Source organism: Protomyctophum parallelum (genome assembly GCF_964188405.1).
Source record: "Protomyctophum parallelum genome assembly, chromosome: 5".
Taxonomy (NCBI): domain Eukaryota; kingdom Metazoa; phylum Chordata; class Actinopteri; order Myctophiformes; family Myctophidae; genus Protomyctophum; species Protomyctophum parallelum.
This window is the reverse complement of record NC_139702.1, coordinates 37,367,270-37,388,009: the sequence shown is the minus strand read 5'-3', so window position 1 is coordinate 37,388,009 and position 20,740 is coordinate 37,367,270. Positions and strand designations below refer to the sequence as shown.

Here is a 20,740-nt window from a genome sequence, read left to right as displayed (position 1 = left end):
CTATTCGAAGCACGCCAAATTGAATTGTGTGTAGATCTAAACCTTTATAAAGTGGTTAAATCAAGCGTTGAAATATTCAGTTTTGGAAAAGCCATGAAAAACAACATACTATGTTGAAAAGCATGATTTTCATATTTTTTATATATATTTTTTACCCCATCCCCCCACCCCCACTATCCTAGTTTATCCTGTAAATTCTCACCTGATTTAAATCAAATTAGCCTAATATATTCACAGCATGCATGGCATTCAATTTGTGGATTGTGGGAATAGATTTCCCTAAAATGTAGGGCTAATAATTTCATTATTTTCTCAAATGTCTGTGTCTCAATCAGATTGGCTACAGGAATGTTGTAATATGAAAGTATCAGGAGAACTAAGGTTTTGTTTTGGGGCCGGGGCGGCCGTATCAGAATATATAAGGTTCTGGCTTGGGGGTATCAGAAGAACTGAACACTTTGGCACATTTTGGGGGGTTTGGGGTTTCCCTATATAGCCATCTGTGATCTTACATTTAATGTATTCTTCCCAATACACAACCATTGCTCTGGAGAGGGATGTCTGGAACACTGGTGGAGCTGTTGCCCTAGCGACCCGACTACGGATAAGCGGTTGAAGATGGATGGATGGATGGATCATGCCATGGATGGATAGAACAGCAGAATTTGCCTTGGCCGTCCCCTGTGCCAGGCATAGGGGTGCCAGGGGCTGCAGTTACCACCTCCAACCACATGGTGGTATGACTATGTCGTATGCATGCGACACATTTTAGACCGCTCTTCCGGTCTCGGCAGAAGAAGACGCTGACGGACAGACAAGAGGAAGAACATGACAGGGCGCGCGAAAAGAAAATCCAAATCTATCCAGGTAACGTTGCTTTAAACCACTTTCTGCACATATACACGTTTATTATATGGCCTTATATCACTCGCCGTCTGCCGTGCTGGTGCGAAGCTGTTTTGTAACGGACGCTAGTGTGAAAGTAACAGTAAGAGTTTCGTGTGCTGAGTGGTTAAGACAACAACATGGCAGCAAGCAACACTGTTAACAGAAAGCTGCCGCAGCTGCTTGCCTGCTCGGACCGTTGGTTGTTTTGTTTGTTTCATCTGTTTTAATGTCACACACAATGTGCTTACTTAGGCTACTCACAGCGTGGATACTGTAGTTATGAAGTTATGTCCTTGCCTTGGTGGTGCATCATTCATTTAACACAGGCATCCTTCGTTGTTATATTTGTCATGAGTGAGAATAGATATGTAATATTAAATAACGGTGTCGCTCGATCGTCGCCGATCTACAAGCCCACAGCGCTTTGCGGTTGCGACGACACGTGTTTTGTAGATGTGGACCAGAAAATGTCCCCAAATGGTTTTGTCGCTCCAGCTGTAGCATGTTGTAACAAATATGTCACCTTTCTTGGCTTGTCCTCCTGGCTGGTACAAAGATACCCACTGGAAGTTGCATACATAATTTTTACCTGGCTAATATACATCTGGAGCAGTAGGCATAGCATAGCCCATGCCATTTTGTATGCTATACCTTTTGACTAAAACAATAATTTAAATTCAAAGACACAAAAACATGTACAATTATTCATCATCAAAGTGAATTTATTTTACAGAACCATTGATTACATGTTAACCAATCCCTTTTGGGAGCGTGCATTTAAATCAAACTAGTGTTGCAGTGATGTAAATAGGTTTTCAATGTAATGAGTCCCGGGATGCAGGGATGGTGCAGGGACGTTAAGAGTCATATTTTGTCATTTTTACAAATTGCAGCATTTAACTCCCATTTCATATGCATATATTATAATGTGGTTATATTCATGTAGAAAACAGAAGAATAAATGATTATAACTAAAGGTAGCAAAATAAACTAGAATAAAAAAAAAAGCTCTACATATTTCATATTATTTTTGCTATATATTATTTTGACTGTATGCTGAGTACAGTAGTGCATCCCGTGGATGCAGAGGTCGTTGTTGTATTGCGTCCCTTAACTATAAACTGTGTTTTGGGATGCAAAATGCACCCTATTTACTCTGCACAGTGTTGTGGTAGAATGGTTTGTCCTCATCAGGTTCCAGCACATGACAAAAAGCAGTGCTTAGCAACATTAAGCTGAAGCATAAGACCTAAGTCAGGGCTGCCAACAGTGGACTGTGAGAATCCAGGAGATTGTTTTGGGGGGTGGGGGGACTCCCCAAGAGCGGGGTCTGGGGGTTAGTGTAGCCCCTTTCGGGACCCTCGGTTACCTTTTCTGTATTTTGGACGTCTGTATCCTAACCCTAGGGTCCCTTGAAAGTCAATCCACTCTCCAATAGACACAGCTGTACCACTGTCTGGTCACGGACAAATATAGCGTCGCTTGAGTGTTGATGACGTTTCAAAGATGCGTAAAGTAGCAGTAGGAGATCGTGGAAACTTTTGCGACACTGCGCTATTCGGCGTTGCCGTTAAGTATTTTTAATTTATTTAACTTACACCTATGCAATCTAGTTGGCTCTCCAGTTCATATCAGTTACTCTTATGTTTTTGCTACAAGAGAGATTTTAAGAGAGGTTTAAGTCAAGCACACAGTTGTTGGCTCACGGTGCCACATTTTCCAACATGACACATGAAGCCCATGTGTGCAGCCACACAAAAACACATTTGATTATTTTTTATACATGTTTGTCGAATAATAACGATAATAAATAAGTATTGGTCAAATTCATAACTCGTGCTGATTTGTATTCAATTCATTCAGTGTTTTAATACCAGCATCAGGCTTTGTGAGGTGTTTAATACAACCATTTATAAATGCAAAACACAAGCAGTGCATGTTTCCAGCAATTCAAACAAAACTTAAGAATCAAGGGTATTACCGGTAAGTACAGAACATGAACAACAATCACCTTTTTATAACTGAAATACAAAACATTCAAAGACAAAAGACAATTCTAGTTAACAACAATGTGGGATCAGACACTTTCGGCAGACTAGTTCATTCATATTTTAGGCTTCTTTCATTCCCTCTTTACACCTGCCATTAAACGCCATACCTGATGATCTCAATCTGTATTTATATAAAAAAAAAAAAAAAAAAAATCGAAGAACGACTGACATAGAAACATAGCTTTTTCAGAAAACTGTCAGGATTTAGAAGACATTTTTAGAATCTGATCTCGGATCAGAATGGGTTAATGCTTTTTCAGCCCTTTACACACCCCCCTTGTCTCCTGCAAACACCCATTACTGGTCATAATTGGATTTGAGTTAATTCACAATGAATGGAGCCTTTTCACTCTTCACATGTTGTTCAGGACTCAAGGTCATACAAGGAGTTGAAGAAACCCTGTCTGGATGGACCTGCAGCAGCATCTTTGGCCGAGGTGGATTCGGACCTACGTGAGGAGATCGCACGACTATACAAGCTTCAAATGCCAGAGGATCTCTATCATTTCTGGGAATTCTGCACAGAGCTTTATCCAGATAACCCCAGGGGTATGCTCTTATTACTCCATCTAAACCATCTAAAGTAGTGCTCATAATGTGGATACTAGTGCACGCCACAGCACGCACCTACTCCGTTTGATCTATTCCAACTAAAGGATATTAAAGTTTTCATCTCTCCACTTAATGTCAGTGATTTACTAGCCAACGAAAAGTGTGAAAAATAGAAGGCGATGTAACTTATGCACCATTATGTGTTTTCATTTTTGTTTCCGTAGATGCGCTGATGAAAACACTGGGTTTGCGTTTAGTCGGTCCATTTGACATTTTGGCAGGAGCTCACAAAAGCTCCCACAACCCTCAGCCCAACTACCACCTGCACTGGAGGTACTTCTACGACCCGCCAGAGTTCCAGACCATACTACAGGGCAATGTGGAGAACCAGCATCACATGGGCTATTATAGGTAAGGAAAACTAAACTTTTACTCTTGACTGTTTTGCAAAGATGTTTAAATTGTCAAAGATTAAATTCAATGTATTATAGCGCAGGCATTTTGAGAAATTCCCCTTGCAACTTGTTTCATAAATATGTTAGTAACAACATATCAAAAGTCCTAAGAAATCCCAGTGGATCATCACAAATGTGATGAGGTCATCACATTTGGGCAAGTGGCTGTGGCTGTTTTTAGCCCAAGGAGTGTTTTTCCTGCAAAACAAATGCTTGCAATGCAACATTAGTGACTTCCTCCTGGGGGATCCCGAGACGTTCCAAGGCGAGTGAGTCGATGTGTTTCCTCCAATTGCGCCTTGGTCTGCCCCGGGGTCTTCTCCCAGTGGGACGTGCCTCGAGGACCTCCCTAGGGAGATGCCCGAGAGGCATCCTAACCAGATGCCCGAACCGCCTAAGCTGGCTCCTTTCCAGGCAAAGAAGCAGCGACTACTCCGAGTCTCTCTCGTGTGACTGAACTTCTCACCCTATCTCTAAGGGAGATGCCAGCCACCCGTCGAAGAAAACTAATTTCGGCCGATTGTATTCGCAACCTTATTCTTTTGGTCATGACCCACACTTCATGACCATAGGTGAGAGTAGGAACGAAGATTGCTCGGTAGATGGAGAGCTGTGCCTTCTGGCTCAACTCTCTTTTCGTCACAACTAGGGCTGACCCAAAAAAATCGATTAATCGATGTTCAATCGATACGCACGGGAATCGATTTTTTAATTTTGATTCGAATAGTCATCGCTTTTGGTCCGCGAGACGGCCCCATTTGGTCCGCGAGCCATGCTTGCGCCTCGCAGCACCTCGCAACGCCTCCTCTTTCCCCGTGTTAAAAACAAGGAAGCGCACCACAGTTCAGTGGACATTAAATATAGGCTACCATGTTTTATAAGTCATATTAAAACATTACTTACACCCAAATGAAAATATAAACTTCACAGATTATAGATCACATGGAATTATAACAATCTGTTGAGTATTGCCTGAATAATGCCACTATAAAATCTCAACTTTTATCGACGCGCCATTGCACTGAGAACCTTGTGGAGCCTGGCGGTGTAGGCTACATTATACTTGTGAGGACCTGCTTGGATTCACATGGTGACTGCGCGCATCGAAAATTCAAAGATCTGCAATCTCATGCGCTGCGCATATTGGCTGAGTATAATGGCACGAATGAAACTAGGCCTATAGATTTATTTTGGCGATGCGGAGAATTGATTTTGCCGTTGCCAGCGATATATATTTTTTATTCTTGTCTGAAGACTGACCTGTTCCATCACTGTGAACTCCCAAGCAGCAGAGCAGCTCCTACAGACCCAGACCAAAACACCTTTTCTCTTTGGCATTTAATTGCACCTGATCGTATTATTGTAATTATGTAGCCTATTTGCCTGTGTTTTTTCTTTTAATTATGTTTTTTTTGTGCGCCGATGGTGATGCTCCACTTGTTTCAGCCTGTAGGCCTACAGCACTTTGGTCAGCTTTTATTGTTTTAAATGTGCTATATAAATAAAGTTTGATTTAGGCCTATATTGGAGCAGGTGCTGGCAAATAACTAATTACTGTAATGCCATGCAGTGAAGTTGCGCAAATGTCCACTCAATTAGCAAGCGGAGCTGCTCTCATGCGCTCTGCACTGTCTGCAGCACAATGACTGCAGATCTCTTCTTAAAGTTTACTTATTATGGTTTACTTTCAACCATAAACCATAATATGATTGACAAACCTTGGATTATAATTCTTCATCGACCAACAGCGCATGCAGCATGACTATGAGGTAATTTAACTATGTGGGATTTCTCCATCGGCATCGCATGTCGATAAAAATGGGATTTCACTAGTGGCATTATTCAGGCAATACTCAACAGATTGTTATAATTCCAAGTGATCTATAATCTGTGCAGTTTATATATTTTTTCCCATACGCACACTCACAGTCACATTAACTTTATGATCAATCAAATTAACCGTGGTTGATTTTATTTCTGACAAGTGTCAGGCTTGAAGAGTTCATTCATGTTACCGTTCGTTGACAATTGACAGAGGAGTTTGGATTATATATATTTTTATTTGATGGAGAGGTAATGCCTGTTTCAGGCGCTGTTTAATTGTTAAATAAAAGACCAATCCAATATGCGCTCCTCTCTCCTCTCTCTTTAAAATAAATGATACCAATCGAAGCATGCCTTTCTCTCCGCTATAGCGTTGTTTAAACCAAAGAGTCACTGCTCGCCTCGCGCGCCACGCCACGCATCGCGCCTCGCCTCGCGCGCGCCCCCCCCCCCCCCCCCCGTTGGGTTTCGAAGCGTCGAAGATCGAAACAAATTTATATCGAAGCGTCGATCATCAAAAACGTAATCGAAGGTCAGCCCTAGTCACAACAGTGCGGTACAGCGAGTCAGCGACTGACTTTTTTTTACTACTGGTTATAGAACAGTCAATGGACTGGCAAGAATGATTTTGTTGGAGACTATAGAGTACACTATAATAGCAATTTTGACAACCATTAAAGATTAAAATGTGTACTGACGGGTATGTCAACGAATGTATTATGTGATATGACTTTGTATAGCATGAGTTCTAATTGCTTTCTTCCTGAAATCCATTGTAATACTACAGAGATACTCCAGATGCTCTTCCTTCATTCGTGGGTGAAAATGAAGCCAAGAAAGGATGCACTATAACACAGATGGGAGACAATATATTTGCTGCAGTACAGTGAGTAAATTATATAAATACATAGAAAAGTATATTAATCCCTACCCATTGCAAATACATGTGATGATTCTGATACAGCTTTTGTAAATGTAATGGGGCCATTTCTGGGAAGTACCTACACGTTTGTCCTGTCCCCATACACATATGTTTTTTTTTAAATAAAGAAAGTCAACAGGGGTCGGATTGAGATGACACCATGCCCACATTTAAATGTCATACATCTTAAATGCATGCATGATAAGACCTCTGATGTCATTGACATGTCGAACATGCGGACATCGACATGGGAGCCTTGCCATTATAAGACCTGTCTTGTTTTACAAAAGAGTTAAATCAACACACAGGACGATTGTACAATGTAATAAGTCCACTTTTTGTCTCATAATTGTCTTACTGTATATCATTGTGCACTGTCTCCAACAGGCTGTACTTGTTAAGGAAGAGGAAAGAAAGAGGCAGGACCGCCGGAGGAGAGGATTTGGGGAGCTTGGAGGCAAAGTTAAAAAGCAGAGTGGAGGATCTGGGCTTCAGTCTAGAGCAAAAGACCAAAGTCATGAAGCAAAGGGACAAAAAGGTAGATTTCACCATGGATGGAACTGTCTGTTCTAGGCCTCCCATATAAAGGTAGATTTCACCATGGAACTGTCTGTTCTAGGCCTCCCATATGCTAGATGCTCATTGTTCACCACACATCTGCCTTTTGGAACCTGGACAGAAGCTTCTTAATAACTATAATTATGGGGTGTCTGGGTGGATCACTGGATCAAGGGCATTATGTTATCAAATTATTATTATTATTCTGCCATTGCATACCATCTGATGCAGTTGGGAGTCATCTTTTTACCGCATGTAATTTGATGAAACTGTAGCTTCCACTTCACACTGAGCAGTTGGGGATCTTGTGTCACTCCTCAGGTTGTCACAAAGACGTTCCATGGTGCTGGCATCGTTGTGCCTGTAGACAAAAATGATGTGGGATATAGAGAGCTGCCAGAAACAGATGGTAAGACCTGAAGCCTTGTGTTCTTTTTCATGTCTCTCTGTTACTTCTCTCCAAAAATCCATAAAATGTAATATACGGTATGCTAGTTTGACTGAATGATGTAAAACTGGGAAATGTTATAACAAAACATTTCTCACTTCAACCGTTGTAATACTAGTGTTGCATAATGTCACTAGGTTTTGAAAGCGTTGATGCACTTTGTTAGAACCGTGGGTACCAATTCCCAAAACGGGATGTACAACGATATGATCATCCGTTATAATATTTTAATTTCTTCAATATTTGTTTAAAATCAATATTCAAATTTAAATGTTGAGGAATGTTAACAGCCCTACTTGTGACTACAATGTTTCTGACAGAATGTGATGTTTCTAGCTGTATTGTTTTGTATTCTGCGTACACACCATTTACAGCACTGCTCAATTGCCTTCACATGATCAGTTAATAATTTTAAGATTTTACTATGCTGTAATGTCTGACAATGACAATTGAGCTACTGAAGTTTCAAACCTGTTCCTTCCTTGCCCTGCTTGTCTAGCTGGTCTCAAGAGGATCTGCAAGGCCATTGCTGAAGCACGAAATGATGAGGAGCGGATGAAGGCCTTCGGACCCCTGCAGGAAATAATAACTTTTGTTCAATTTGCCAATGATGAGTGTGACTATGGAATGGGTTACGAGCTAGGAATAGACCTCTTCTGCTACGGCTCCCACGTATGTCCAAAAATCCAACGCATGCACACACATTCACAGGTTCAGAGGTTTAGATGCATTGTGCCCATCGTGTTTCTGTCACTACAGACTACACACACACAGTTATGCACAATATATGGTCATCTAGCAGTGCTTAAACGAGCATGATGAAACGCCTAATCAAAACTTATGTGAATTGAGGGGTGCTCTTATACATTCCGTTCTCAGCCAATCAAATCATCAGATTCCGTGCTCATACGGACAGACAACAAAGCTGTGCATAGGAGGGCTAACGCCATGCAAAAATCCCAATGAAATTGGTTACTGTTTATCTATAATCTCTATATTACACTCGAGGGTTGTGCTTTACCGTCATTAATGGCACTTCTGTGCTCGTTCCTGCAGCAACACAGGCGTGCCATTAATGACGGTAAAGCACACCATCTTGTGTAATATTTCGTAACTATACCATATGACTCGCATGAACCCTAGCAACACTTTTCTCAGCACATCATAATCTACAATCTCACAACGCATTGTGTTGTGAACTTGTACATCAGCTATTTTCAGCAAAGAGTGCTGGTGTACAGGGAATAATGGAGGGAGCCATACATAGACCCTTGGGCGTGTGACCCTGGTCAGTGGGAGCAAATTTTTGTTATGAATAATTCGCTTTAAAAATATAATAATCAAAGTCAATGCAAGCTTCCACATCAGCAACGAATTTCCACGGGGCGAAAATGTGTCTGTTATTGTTTTGCTCTGCTGTCGAATTTTGTGGACATTCGCTGGCGAATGCTACACCTCCCTCTGACCAATCAAAATGCAGTTTGGGTCTATAAGCAGCTTACAGTAGCAGCAGCCGGCCCGCAGCTCTGCAAGGTCCAGGGAGCCCACTGCACCCTCGCCTCTTCTCCACGTTAATAACCTACCCTCCACCACACCAGAGCTGTTGGAAGGTAAAACAAATATTTTACCGACGGCACGGGTGGGCGGCCGTGGACCCCAAATGACTCTGGGCCCCCAACGCAATTGCGTTGTCGGCATCATGGTAGTGAAGAAGTCAAGTGGTGGAAGAATCTGAAGGATACCAACGATTCAGGAAGTGTTGCTAATAATCAGATGCAGGAGAAGGCGAGAGATTGGTGAAAAATTGCATATACATCTCGCATTTAGATGTGTATAGGCAGACGCGTCAATATTTAGCATTTTCGGGTAGTTTATTTGTGTCACATAGCTAATTCGCCAGTGTGTAATGACCTTAAGACTCACAGCTCAGCTCTCAACAGTCTCACTGAAGACGACAGTGTTGTCACACAGGGAAGAAACTATCTTTAATGCAGTGAGTGTCTTTGAGGGAAGCGCTGCAGAGGCACAGTGCGTTAACTATCTTTAATGCAGTGAGTGTCTTTGAGGGAAGCGCTGCAGAGACACAGTGTGTTAACTATCTTTAATGCAGAGTGTCTTTGAGGGAAGCGCTGCAGAGGCACAGTGTGTTAACTATCTTTAATGCAGTGAGTGTCTTTGAGGGAAGCCCTGCAGAGACACAGTGCGTTAACTATCTTTAATGCAGTGAGTGTCTTTGAGGGAAGCGCTGCAGAGACACAGTGCGTTAACCCATTCTGACCGGGCACCCATTTTGGTGTCGGCATCATGTCATGCTTTAGCTATTTAAAAATAGCAGATCTACAAGCTCATATCGCGCCACCGAGTGGCGCGATACGAGCTTGTAGGTCTGCTATTTTTGAAAAAATCGAAGAACGACTGACATTTTTTTAATCTGATCTCAGGTCAGAATGGGTTCATCAGACCAGTTTGTGTCCGGCGGAAACCTCGTATAGAATCTGATCTCAGGTCAGAATGGGTTAACTATCTTTAATGCAGAGTGTCTTTGAGGGAAGCGCTGCAGAGACACAGTGCGTTAACTATCTTTAATGCAGAGTGTCTTTGAGGGAAGCAATGCAGAGACACAGTGCGTTAACTATCTTTAATGCATAGTGTCTTTGAGGGAAGCGCTGCAGAGCAGAGGCACAGTGCGTTAACTATCTTTAATGCAGTGAGTGTCTTTGAGGGAAGCGCTGCAGAGACACAGTGCGTTAACTATCTTTAATGCATAGTGTCTTTGAGGGAAGCGCTGCAGAGACACAGTGCGTTAACTATCTTTAATGCAGAGTGTCTTTGAGGGAAGCGCTGCAGAGGCACAGTGCGTTAACTATCTTTAATGCAGTGAGTGTCTTTGAGGGAAGCGCTGCAGAGGCACAGTGCGTTAACTATCTTTAATGCAGAGTGTCTTTGAGGGAAGCAATGCAGAGACACAGTGCGTTAACTATCTTTAATGCAGTGAGTGTCTTTGAGGGAAGCGCTGCAGAGGCACAGTGCGTTAACTATCTTTAATGCAGAGTGTCTTTGAGGGAAGCAATGCAGAGACACAGTGTGTTAACTATCTTTAATGCAGAGTGTCTTTGAGGGAAGCGCTGCAGAGACACAGTGCGTTAACTATCTTTAATGCAGAGTGTCTTTGAGGGAAGCGCTGCAGAGGCACAGTGCGTTAACTATCTTTAATGCAGAGTGTCTTTGAGGGAAGCAATGCAGAGACACAGTGCGTTAACTATCTTTAATGCAGAGTGTCTTTGAGGGAAGCGCTGCAGAGGCACAGTGCGTTAATAATTGCAGCATCCTCACCGTTCAGCATCAACTGGAGACCTGTTGCATGTCCCCGCCCCCTGCTCTAATTCTCTGTTTGCATTTTCCTGTCTATGGTACAAAATGTGAAATATATATATATATATATTTTTTAAATGAATCTATGGAATACAATAATCGACAGTTGTGACCCTAAAACATTTAAAACAAAATGCTATTTGGTGTTGTTCAATGAGTTTCTCCCCCCCCCCCCCCCCTCCTGTTCTCCGTAGTACTTCTACAAGGTGGTCAGACAGCAGCTCCCCATGGCATACAGTTTGTTGAAAAGGCATCTTTTTGGGGAGATCCTGGAAGCTCATCTCTCCAGCCGCTCACATGACGACTTGGACCAACTTTCTGCCCAGTGAAAGGACAACCAAGAAGTTCGCAGTTCTTCTGATAAGCTCTTTACAAACATGTGTTTCTTGTTGCTCTCGCCGCTGCTGTTATGAATTGGTACCAACAGTTATGTCCCGTCCCGTTTGTGAAAGTGAAAGTGTTTAATAAAGTATTAATTTTATATTTTTACATTTCTTTTTGTCTTTGAATTAATTATGCTACTGCTATAATAATGTATTATTACACCTGGATATATATATATTTTTGGTGCAGTTTCAATGTAGAAAGGATTATGAAATGTGCCTCTACAGTCTCTACAGTATATGTACATGAGTTAAGACATTGAGTATACTTATCCGTAATCTGGGCCGTGGGCAGATAACTGTTCCAACAGAGATTTCCAGACTTCCCTTCATGTTTTTGCAGGTTTGTAAATGCAGATTTTGATGGGCATGTTTTGTGTGATCTGTAAACATGCTTTTTGAGGACAGAAACATTGTGCCTTTTTACTTAACATTATGTCACATGGCACAGTGGTGCACTGTAATGTTGTACAGCTAAAGCTAGAGGGCAGTGTTGAATGTCACAAATCAATGACACCGTCATCTCTTGAACTCATTCTGTGAGGCATGAATGTGTTGCTTTCTCAAATGCACTGAGGGATAAAGCTGGCTGTTAACCTTTCAGGGAACAATAATTTATAGTGGCTGGCTGTTAGCCGAGATTGTTGGCAGAGGCGCAATTAAAATAAATAAAAAAAAGATGCAAAATAACCACTTCAAGGTGATAGCAGATCTACAAGCTCACAATGTGCCCCATGGCATGTGCTTGTAGATCTTCCATATTTGAAAATACAAAATGCATAAAAAAATAAAAACTGTCTACAATACTGATAATGGGGTGTATGGTGAAGGACAAGAACATGTGTCTGTATAGAGACTCATGAAAAGGGGATGTTTAAATATTTATTTGCATGAAAATATTTATTTACTCTACCATCAGATTGAAAATGGCCTAGCCATAATGATCCCCCGTGATGACTGATAATGATGCTGCTCCTGAATCTTTTTTTAAATATAGCTGGAAGGTTAATCTTAACAGGAATCCATGAAAGTGCAGCCATAGCTGAGGTCACAGCTTTACACCTCACCTCAGCCTTGATTAGCTACACCTGGCTTACAGCCTACAGGGCACTGCCCTCCATAATATAGTCATCATATTTGAATACAAAGTTAATCTAAGTAAAGAACTGTGTACTTTAATCTGTATTCTGTAGGAAAGTTATGGGACATTAAAATAAATGACCAAAATTGCCAGTGGGCTAAACTATTCGATTTAGGTGCAGAAGCCACCAGATTGAGGCAATTATATTTTCATGTCAGTGATTGGCTGCTCAAATTCTGACAGTGTATGAAGCGAATGAAAATAAAAGCATGTGTAGGCTATACTGTCAGTGAGTGTAATCCTCTACTCTAAAGTGTGTAGGCCTACTCTACTGTATCATTACAATAACGAGCCCAACCCAAAATCTTTGCGTCACTGGGCCTTATAAATAAATAAATAAATCATATCCTTGTCTTGGTTTGATCCTATTCCTATCTTGGTTTGCTCCTATCACGCATAACTTCGCTGTCAACACTGCAGCCTATAGGCATTTATCCAACCTCGGAACAGCAGAGACTGACTAGTACTGCTGCAGAGCTCCAAGAAGGTGGGAGGGGAGCAAAACAGAAAACAGGAGCGCACTTTGATCCTGCGGAGGTTCGGGGAACCGCACCGCTCCCACTCAGAACAGCACAGCACTGGAGACAGCATCCCTCCGTAGGGGAGGAGTACGGTTGCAGTGCATACATTCGTTTTTGGGGGGTTTTGAAGAATAACCGTTTTTTAGCACAACACAGAGCGCTAGCCTGCGGAGTGCGGACGCTGTAGAATGATCCCGGGTGTTCCAGAGCCTTGTTGATTGCGAGAGAAGCATCTCATCTCGTCGGGGCAAGACGACCCTCACACACCGCCGTTACGTCGCCGCCTCCTCCGCGACAGAATGTCAAGGAGCCCCGAAGAAAGTCACAGCAGGGGCGGCGGCTCTGACCGAGACGTGAAGATGGCCTCTTCGAACAACACATCCCCTGAAGGAGGTGTCCCGCCGCTGCACCAGAGCCGTATACGGCAGGTGGGTGATATAGTGTTCTGTGTGTGAGTGTGACTGTGTGTAGACTATGGCCCAACTCTGCTGTCTGCATTGGCAGGATCAGTCAGCCGTGTAACGAGTAGCCCCAAACACCTGCCAGAGATGCTGCGCACCCTCTCGCAGTCCCCATAATATAATGAGGGAATTGCTGAAGGCGAGGCGTTGTCCTGGTTACCACATCTAGGAATCTGCTCTTTAATATATAAGAAGCAGCGGACATAGCTTTGGTGCCGTATTTATAAGCGCTTCATATTTCGTTTACAGGTTGAGACTTTGTTTAGATATTCGCAATCACGCAATGGCAGTTTAATAGGATAATAAAATCAGCTTGGAGATTATTCTTGCCATCAAAATAAACACCAGGCCCAGACTGTCTGACAAGCTCAATTGTAGGCTGTAAGCCTGCAGTAAGGATGCTTGTCTGCACCTTCGGACAGTCCAGACTCCACATAGCCTAATGTAAAGTTCTGATGTATACCATCTGTTCCAGCCTTCCAGGGAGAATTATAGGCCTGGCTACTTGCCCTGAGCAAAGTTCTATTCATAACTATATAGGCAGTGGCATGACGTTGTTCTAATGTAGGCTACATGAAACATGGTAAATGGGAATGTCATCTCCTGATTTTGTGAAATAGTTAAATGTATGCTTTTATATATTATAATATAATCCAATGTGCATATAGCTCTAACCTCATGTCACCAGGCTTTCCATGAAATGCTCTATTTCAGTAGATTTAGCAGCAACCTGATGGCCCAGTGTTTTGACCACACACACACACACACACACACACACACACACACACACACACACACACACACACACACACACACACACACACACACACACACACACACACACACACACACTTTGCCAGATGTTATGTGCATGTTCACTTTTATCCTTGTTGGCTAATACTGTTTGCTTGTACCTGGCATCGAGATCTATATATGCTCTACTGTCCTCCATCAACACAAACAATAAGCACAGAAATAATGGGACATTATGCCATTGTGCTGGTGATTCAAAAGCAGTTTGAAAGTTTGAATACCTACATTTTGCATCCCCTATTAATTCATAATGTATGTTTACCGGATTAAGAATATGTGTTTAACGACTGCATTACATTGTATGTGTTTTGAATGTATAGGCTACTTAATAAGTGTGTAGCCTGCATAGCTGTTGTAGGTAAACACATTACAAGTGTTGCTTTTGAGAGTTGGTTGTCTCTGTCTGTATACACAGTGAAAGAGAACCTTTGGGATGGTCATGGTCTACGGTTGTTTCCTGTCTACATGCACTCTCTCAAGCTAATTAGATTCCAGTAATGGACTGCAGAGCTACACATGCATACACGCAAGCATGCACGCACGCACGCACGCGCACACACACACACACACACACACACACACACACACACACACACACACACACACACACACACACTTAGTCATTTTGGGTGGAGCCATGATCCTTGGATAGGGTACTCTGAAATAAGGTTAAGACTTTTACAGTAATCTGTGTTGAATTACCTAGTGCAACTCTCCAAAAGCAGTTGTGTGTTTGTGCTTGTTATTGATTTAGTGAGCGCCTTTTCTATATAGGGAATTTGGATCAATTTATACCTTGGTGAGGGTCTGTTTCAGTAAACAAAAACAATGGTTGTGGGCTTGTGTGCATTTGTGTATCTGTTTTCAATGTCATAGATAAGGAAAGTACGCAAGCCTACAACATACAGTATTTGACCTAACTTTGGTCCCCATGCACAAGGGCCATACATTTCCACCCCAAGTGCGCGCAGACATGGGACTGCGACTAAATCCCATAATCCGTGGGAAAATGCTAATCATTTTAAACAGTTTAAATTTGGTGAAAGTGAAAAATCTGCTTTGTCACTACCTGCATATGGATGGCAATTGTCAGTGCCCATGTACAGTTTCAGATCAGATCAGGTCAACCTGCGCACAGACACACGGACAGGGGCGGAAACGTAATCTCCGCCTGGCTCCTGGCATGACGGCCTTGCCAGAGATCACTATCTATACCACTTGACCTCAAGCAAACCTGCCATCTTGCACTGCTTATGTATGCATACTGTATCTTAGAATAGGTATGTTGAGAAGATATCAGTTCAGTCATACTGCTGTCGGTGTCATTTCACATGACCCTATGTGATCCTATGCGTTTAGGTCAGTGGTTTTCAAACCTTTTCATATCAAGGTCCATTATTTATTTGGCATTTGAGCCACGGACCACCATTTGATGAGATTTAGCCTCTCAGACCCAAAACTAAAGAATATTTTGTTATCGGATAAGATTTTGTCCACAATTACATGCTGTATTGCCATTGATGTGGTTCCATAGGAGAGATAACAGGCAAACTTGTCATTATCATTTTTCGACCACGGTCGAGATCATGGATTTCACAATGGCACGCCAGACTTTCTGGTCCTTCATTGCCATCCCATGTTCCTGCTTACTGATGTCCCTAGCGATGACATCAGGGAACGACAGTTTTCTACCTCTGGTCTGCTTTGAGGCAGGACTCCAGAGAAGAAGGGACGATTGTCAGCTCTGTAGCAGTGGCCGGCAAACTGTGTTATTCTGGATCGGACTAGTGAAGAAACATGGGGAAGGTTGCCGTATATTAGATTAGTCGATGGGTGGCTCTTCCAAGACAAACTTGTTGAACAACGGCACTAGACTTGAGTTGTTTGTCGAATGACAAAGTTGTTGACACTACATTTAATTAGACCTTAGCAACTACAAAAGGTGGAATGGCTGTGTCCGATGTCGCGGCACATTGTCGGCGTGCTTGTGTCGGTGGCCATTTGTCATGCTCCTTGGAGTGATAACACTATAAGTCACAGTGTTCCCTCATCTATCTGATGTGTTCAGAGGTTGACTCACTGCCACCTCACACACCTCTGCCTCGTTTCCCCCAGGCTGATATTGTCAGGGCTAATTCTGATATGATCAGTGTTACTTACTTACTTACGCCTGACACCCCTACGGGGTATAGGCCGTTGACATCTCCATCTTCTTTGTCCAATTTCATCTGCTGCTGGGAGTTGTTTCTTTTCATCCAGAGATCGTTGTTGCTGAATTTTCAGGATTCTCCTGAGACATTTGTTAATAAAGGTTTGCACTTTGTTTATTGTGGTCTTTGTAATTCACTTGATTGGTCCCTGACTGACTAACAAGCAGGCCCTTTCTGACTTGTTCCGCCCTGGTTCCGCCTTGTTTATGTTGAATTAGCTATAACATCATTTTTGGAAAAGACTAAAAACAAACATGATATGCCCAGTCACCATGCTGCACCTGTGATGTTCCTTTTTACTGACACAAAGTTTAAAATAAGAATTGAACACACAGAATATCAATACGAAGCAACTGAAAAACACACGGGCGGGACTTGACAAAGGGTGAATTCTCCATGTTTGAATATTCTGATTTCAGTTTTTTGTTGTATCTCCCTAGAGTGCCAGATGTTCTTGAAGTATAAAAGCTGTTCTTGCCTTGCTTATTCTTGCATTTACATCTGCATCCGTACCACCCTGGTGGCTGATAATACTCTTCAAGTAGGTGAAGGACTCATATTATCCTCATGTTCTTGGTTTTTCCTTGATGGATGATAAGTCCTACTTGTGCGGAAGTCTCTGCAAGTGTTTTGGTCTTGTCTTGCATCTGATGGTGGGTATGTGACAGTAGTGCCAGGTCGTCTTGTCTGCGTTTCTGTAACTGCAAGTGTTTTACGGGGTGGGGTTGTTAGCTCCATGCCCAACCCCCAACCTGGTGCACAAGGTGCTGCTTTTCGTTGAATTGAAAACTATTGACTGGAGCCAATTGTTTCTAATATTAGATAATGATGAACATGAAATATGCGTTTTGGATTTTCTGATTAGGGTCATGTTTTGCATTATGCATGTGTTTGATTTGTGTGGAATCTATTTAAAGAAAAAGGTCTTATCGTTGAATCATACGCACTGTCATATTCTACAACTACTCATGCATGACCAAGGACATGACATGACCCAAAATGCGGTTCTTCAAAAGTTGTGGTTGGGATATTCTTATCCAAGCAATGCCGTGCTGCTTCCTACACAGTCAAATCCTCAGTGTTCTGTAGGTCATTGTGGTTCCATTTATACACACTTCTGAGATAAATTAAACAGAGGGTTTTACGGTGTAGCATCTGACAGCTTTGCTGCACTACATCCTCGTCCTACTTAGGTGTCTCGGACTGTCTCCTTCCCTCCTTCCCTCCTTCCCTCCTTCCCTCCTTCCCTCCTTCCCTCCTTCCCTCCTTCCCCTTGTCAACTTGTCCTCCTCCTCATTCCTCCTCAGGCCTTCTATCACTCTCGTGGTGGAATGTAAGTACATTTACTTAAGTGCTGTACTGTACTATTTTGAGGTATTTGTACTTTACTTGAGTATTTCCAATTTCGAATACTTTTACTTCTACTCCACTACATCTCGCATTCAAATATTGCACTTTTACTCCACTACATTGATTTGACAGCTTAGTTACTACTTTTTGATTATTATTACAAAACATACATTGACCACTTCAGCCCCATATACATTTCAGCCATTTGAAAATAGCCGATCTTGTAGATCTGCTATTTTCAAATGACTTCCATACATTTGAAAACATGAATTGGGACATTCTGCATAATAAAGAGTACTTTCTACTTCTGGTGCTTTAAGTACATTTTGATACCAATACATTTGTACTTTTACTCAAGTAAATTTAGAATTCTGGACTTTTACTTATAACAGAGTGCAGTATTTCTACATTGCAGTATTGATACTTTTGCTCAAGTACAACATACGAGTACTTTTCCACCACTGTCTGTCTGCCGCCCACCATGTCTTCTAGGAATCTCCTACTAATCTATACTGTAGGTTTCCCGCTGCACTGCCTCCTAAGACCCTCCCCCGTTTCTATTGCTATACTTGTCAGGACATCAACATGTTCAACAGCGATTTACCGAATGAATGCCAAAGTCTTTCCATTTCTAACCCTAACACACAAAAGCGAAAATTGCTGATCTACAAGCCCACAACACGCCACACTGCAATGAGTTGTGAGCTTGTAGATTGGCTATTTTTGCAGAATGTTCAACTTCACCCCATAATTGGGATGCTAGGGTTCTTGTCGTTAAACATTAAAACAACCATTTATCGTGTGAGGCGCAGGAAAATGTTCCTCACAATGTTTCTAGTATTTTACTTATGGGGACAGCTGGCACTCACAAGTATAGTAAGTACTGTTTATACAGTAGTATGCAGTGCACGCACTGCACACACGCATGTGCACACACCCCTCCTTATTCACTTTCTTTCCCTCTCCCCTACCCTGAGACCCTGATGTAACAGGAGGTAAGGTTTCATTGTAGCTTTGACATTTACGTCCCCCTTTCTGTGTCTGCCTGCTTGTCTGTCTGTCTGTCTGTCTGTCTGTCTGTCTGTCTGTCTGTCTGTCTGTCTCAGACAGACAGACAGACAGACAGTTCCTCTTCCTCTGTTGGGTGGAGTGTGATGGGATTTGGCAGGAAGGGACTCCTAATGGACTCCTGGCCTTCATTACATTACATTACCTCTGAATACCCCCCCCCCCCCCCCCCCCTGCACACACACAAACACACACACACACACACACACACACACACACACACACACACACACACACACACACACACACACACACACACACACACACACACATACATATATATATATATATATATATATATATATACACACACACACACACACACTGAATGTTGGGTCAGCTGTTGTACCTGTGGGCATAATGGTAGCTTGCTGGCTGCACTTAACACACACATGTGCACCATGCATGCACGCACGCACATGCATTTTGGCACACATATGTACACTCTTATGGTACTTTCACACGGGCATCGTTTTTGGTACGTATATGTGTGCCCACATGTGCGTGCGTGCGTGGTGCACATGATTGTGTTAAGTTAAGTGCAGCCAGCAAGCTGAACACTATAAGGTGTTCAATAGCTGTATTCACAATGGCTGTTAGAGTACTATCTCAGTATACAGTAAATGCTTATTCACAAACCTTTGAGTGGCCACAAGTCATAACCACACCATGACTGTAGCCAACTAACAACTTAAAAGGTTGTCTTTAACCAACAACGGTTCCTGACTGTAGAAGGGATAGGATGTCCATGATAGCTACTGTGGGATCACTAAAAGCAGTTGGATCGTTAAGTGCAGTGGTGGAAAAAGTACTTGTTTTATTTAAGTAAAAGTATCAATACTGCAATGTAGAACTACTCCGTTACAAGTAAAAGTCTAAAAGTCGGTATTCAAAATGTTCTTGAGTAAAAGTACAAAAGCATTGACATCAATAAGTACCTAAAGTAAAAGTACTGCAGAATAGCCCAAATGTCTAAAAATCTTTTGAATATAGCCGATCTACAAGCTCACAATGCGTCACAATGCGACGCATTGTATTAATGCATTGCATTCATTCATAAAATGGATTAACTTTATGCTTCCTCGTGCAACGTTGTCATACAAAAGTATAGCAAGAAATAACCAATCTACAAGTTATTTGGCGCAGTAAATATTCCACCCCTACTCCCCTACGTATGGTCTTTGCCTGGCTGTTGTTTTGATCAGATGAAGAGTGATGGTCACTCATCAGTAAATAGGCCCTCTACTAACCACTTCTGCCATACGGTATACGTGTAATTTGGTTACAAACAACAAATAGTGAAGATAGCAGATCTCCTCAAAATGGAACCATATAAGTGTTGAACAGGATTTCACTGTGAAAATGGCCGTCTTCACAGAGAACTACAAATGATCACAGAGAACTACGAATGGTCACCTCCCCCTCCCCTTTGTTAAATACACCCACCGCCATGCACAGCAGGTGTTCCACATTCTAACGAGACACTTCATCACCCTCTTCTTATGCAATAAGATGCAACAGCAATGTGCTATTATCTATGGCTCTCATTATACAGTATGTTTCCATACTGTGTAATGGTGATAGGGTCAGGGAGAAAGAAACAGAACTCCTTTTTCCTGAATCCAGGGTATATGGGATGTCAGCATGGTTATATTTGGGTGCAGATAAAAAATGTGACATTTCACAATGTGTACAGTCACTCTTGGTCACTCTGGCGCCCTAA

At 42.2% G+C, this 20,740-nt stretch overlaps 2 protein-coding genes across 2 annotated transcripts in view; both read left to right on the top strand.

Moving 5' to 3' along the window:
* Positions 1 to 783: 783 nt before the first annotated feature.
* Positions 784 to 11,564, top strand: hpf1 (histone PARylation factor 1). Its single transcript, XM_083766266.1, has 8 exons — positions 784 to 867; positions 3,308 to 3,488; positions 3,716 to 3,902; positions 6,558 to 6,656; positions 7,080 to 7,230; positions 7,572 to 7,659; positions 8,198 to 8,370; positions 11,265 to 11,564. Exons 1-8 carry the CDS (start codon positions 829 to 831, stop codon positions 11,397 to 11,399), a joined length of 1,053 nt encoding a protein of 350 aa, XP_083622392.1. The 5' UTR covers positions 784 to 828; the 3' UTR covers positions 11,400 to 11,564.
* A 1,850-nt stretch (positions 11,565 to 13,414) lies between these two features.
* The window catches only part of LOC310858347 (ankyrin-2-like), a gene marked incomplete at both ends in the record, with an annotated part of 137,736 nt that continues 130,410 nt past the window's right edge, over positions 13,415 to 20,740 (top strand). The window contains one exon of the mRNA XM_083764452.1: positions 13,415 to 13,543. Within this exon, the coding sequence (XP_083620578.1) occupies positions 13,415 to 13,543 (129 nt within the window). The remainder of the gene's footprint in view (positions 13,544 to 20,740) is intronic.

Excerpts from the sequence above, each read along its gene's own strand:
- hpf1 (XM_083766266.1), top strand. The coding sequence starts at position 829 with ATGACAGGGCGCGCGAAAAGAAAATCCAAATCTATCCAG. Across the intron at positions 3,489-3,715 it reads TTATCCAGATAACCCCAGGG|ATGCGCTGATGAAAACACTG; the intron begins GTATGCTCTTAT and ends TTGTTTCCGTAG. Across the intron at positions 8,371-11,264 it reads TCTTCTGCTACGGCTCCCAC|TACTTCTACAAGGTGGTCAG; the intron begins GTATGTCCAAAA and ends TGTTCTCCGTAG.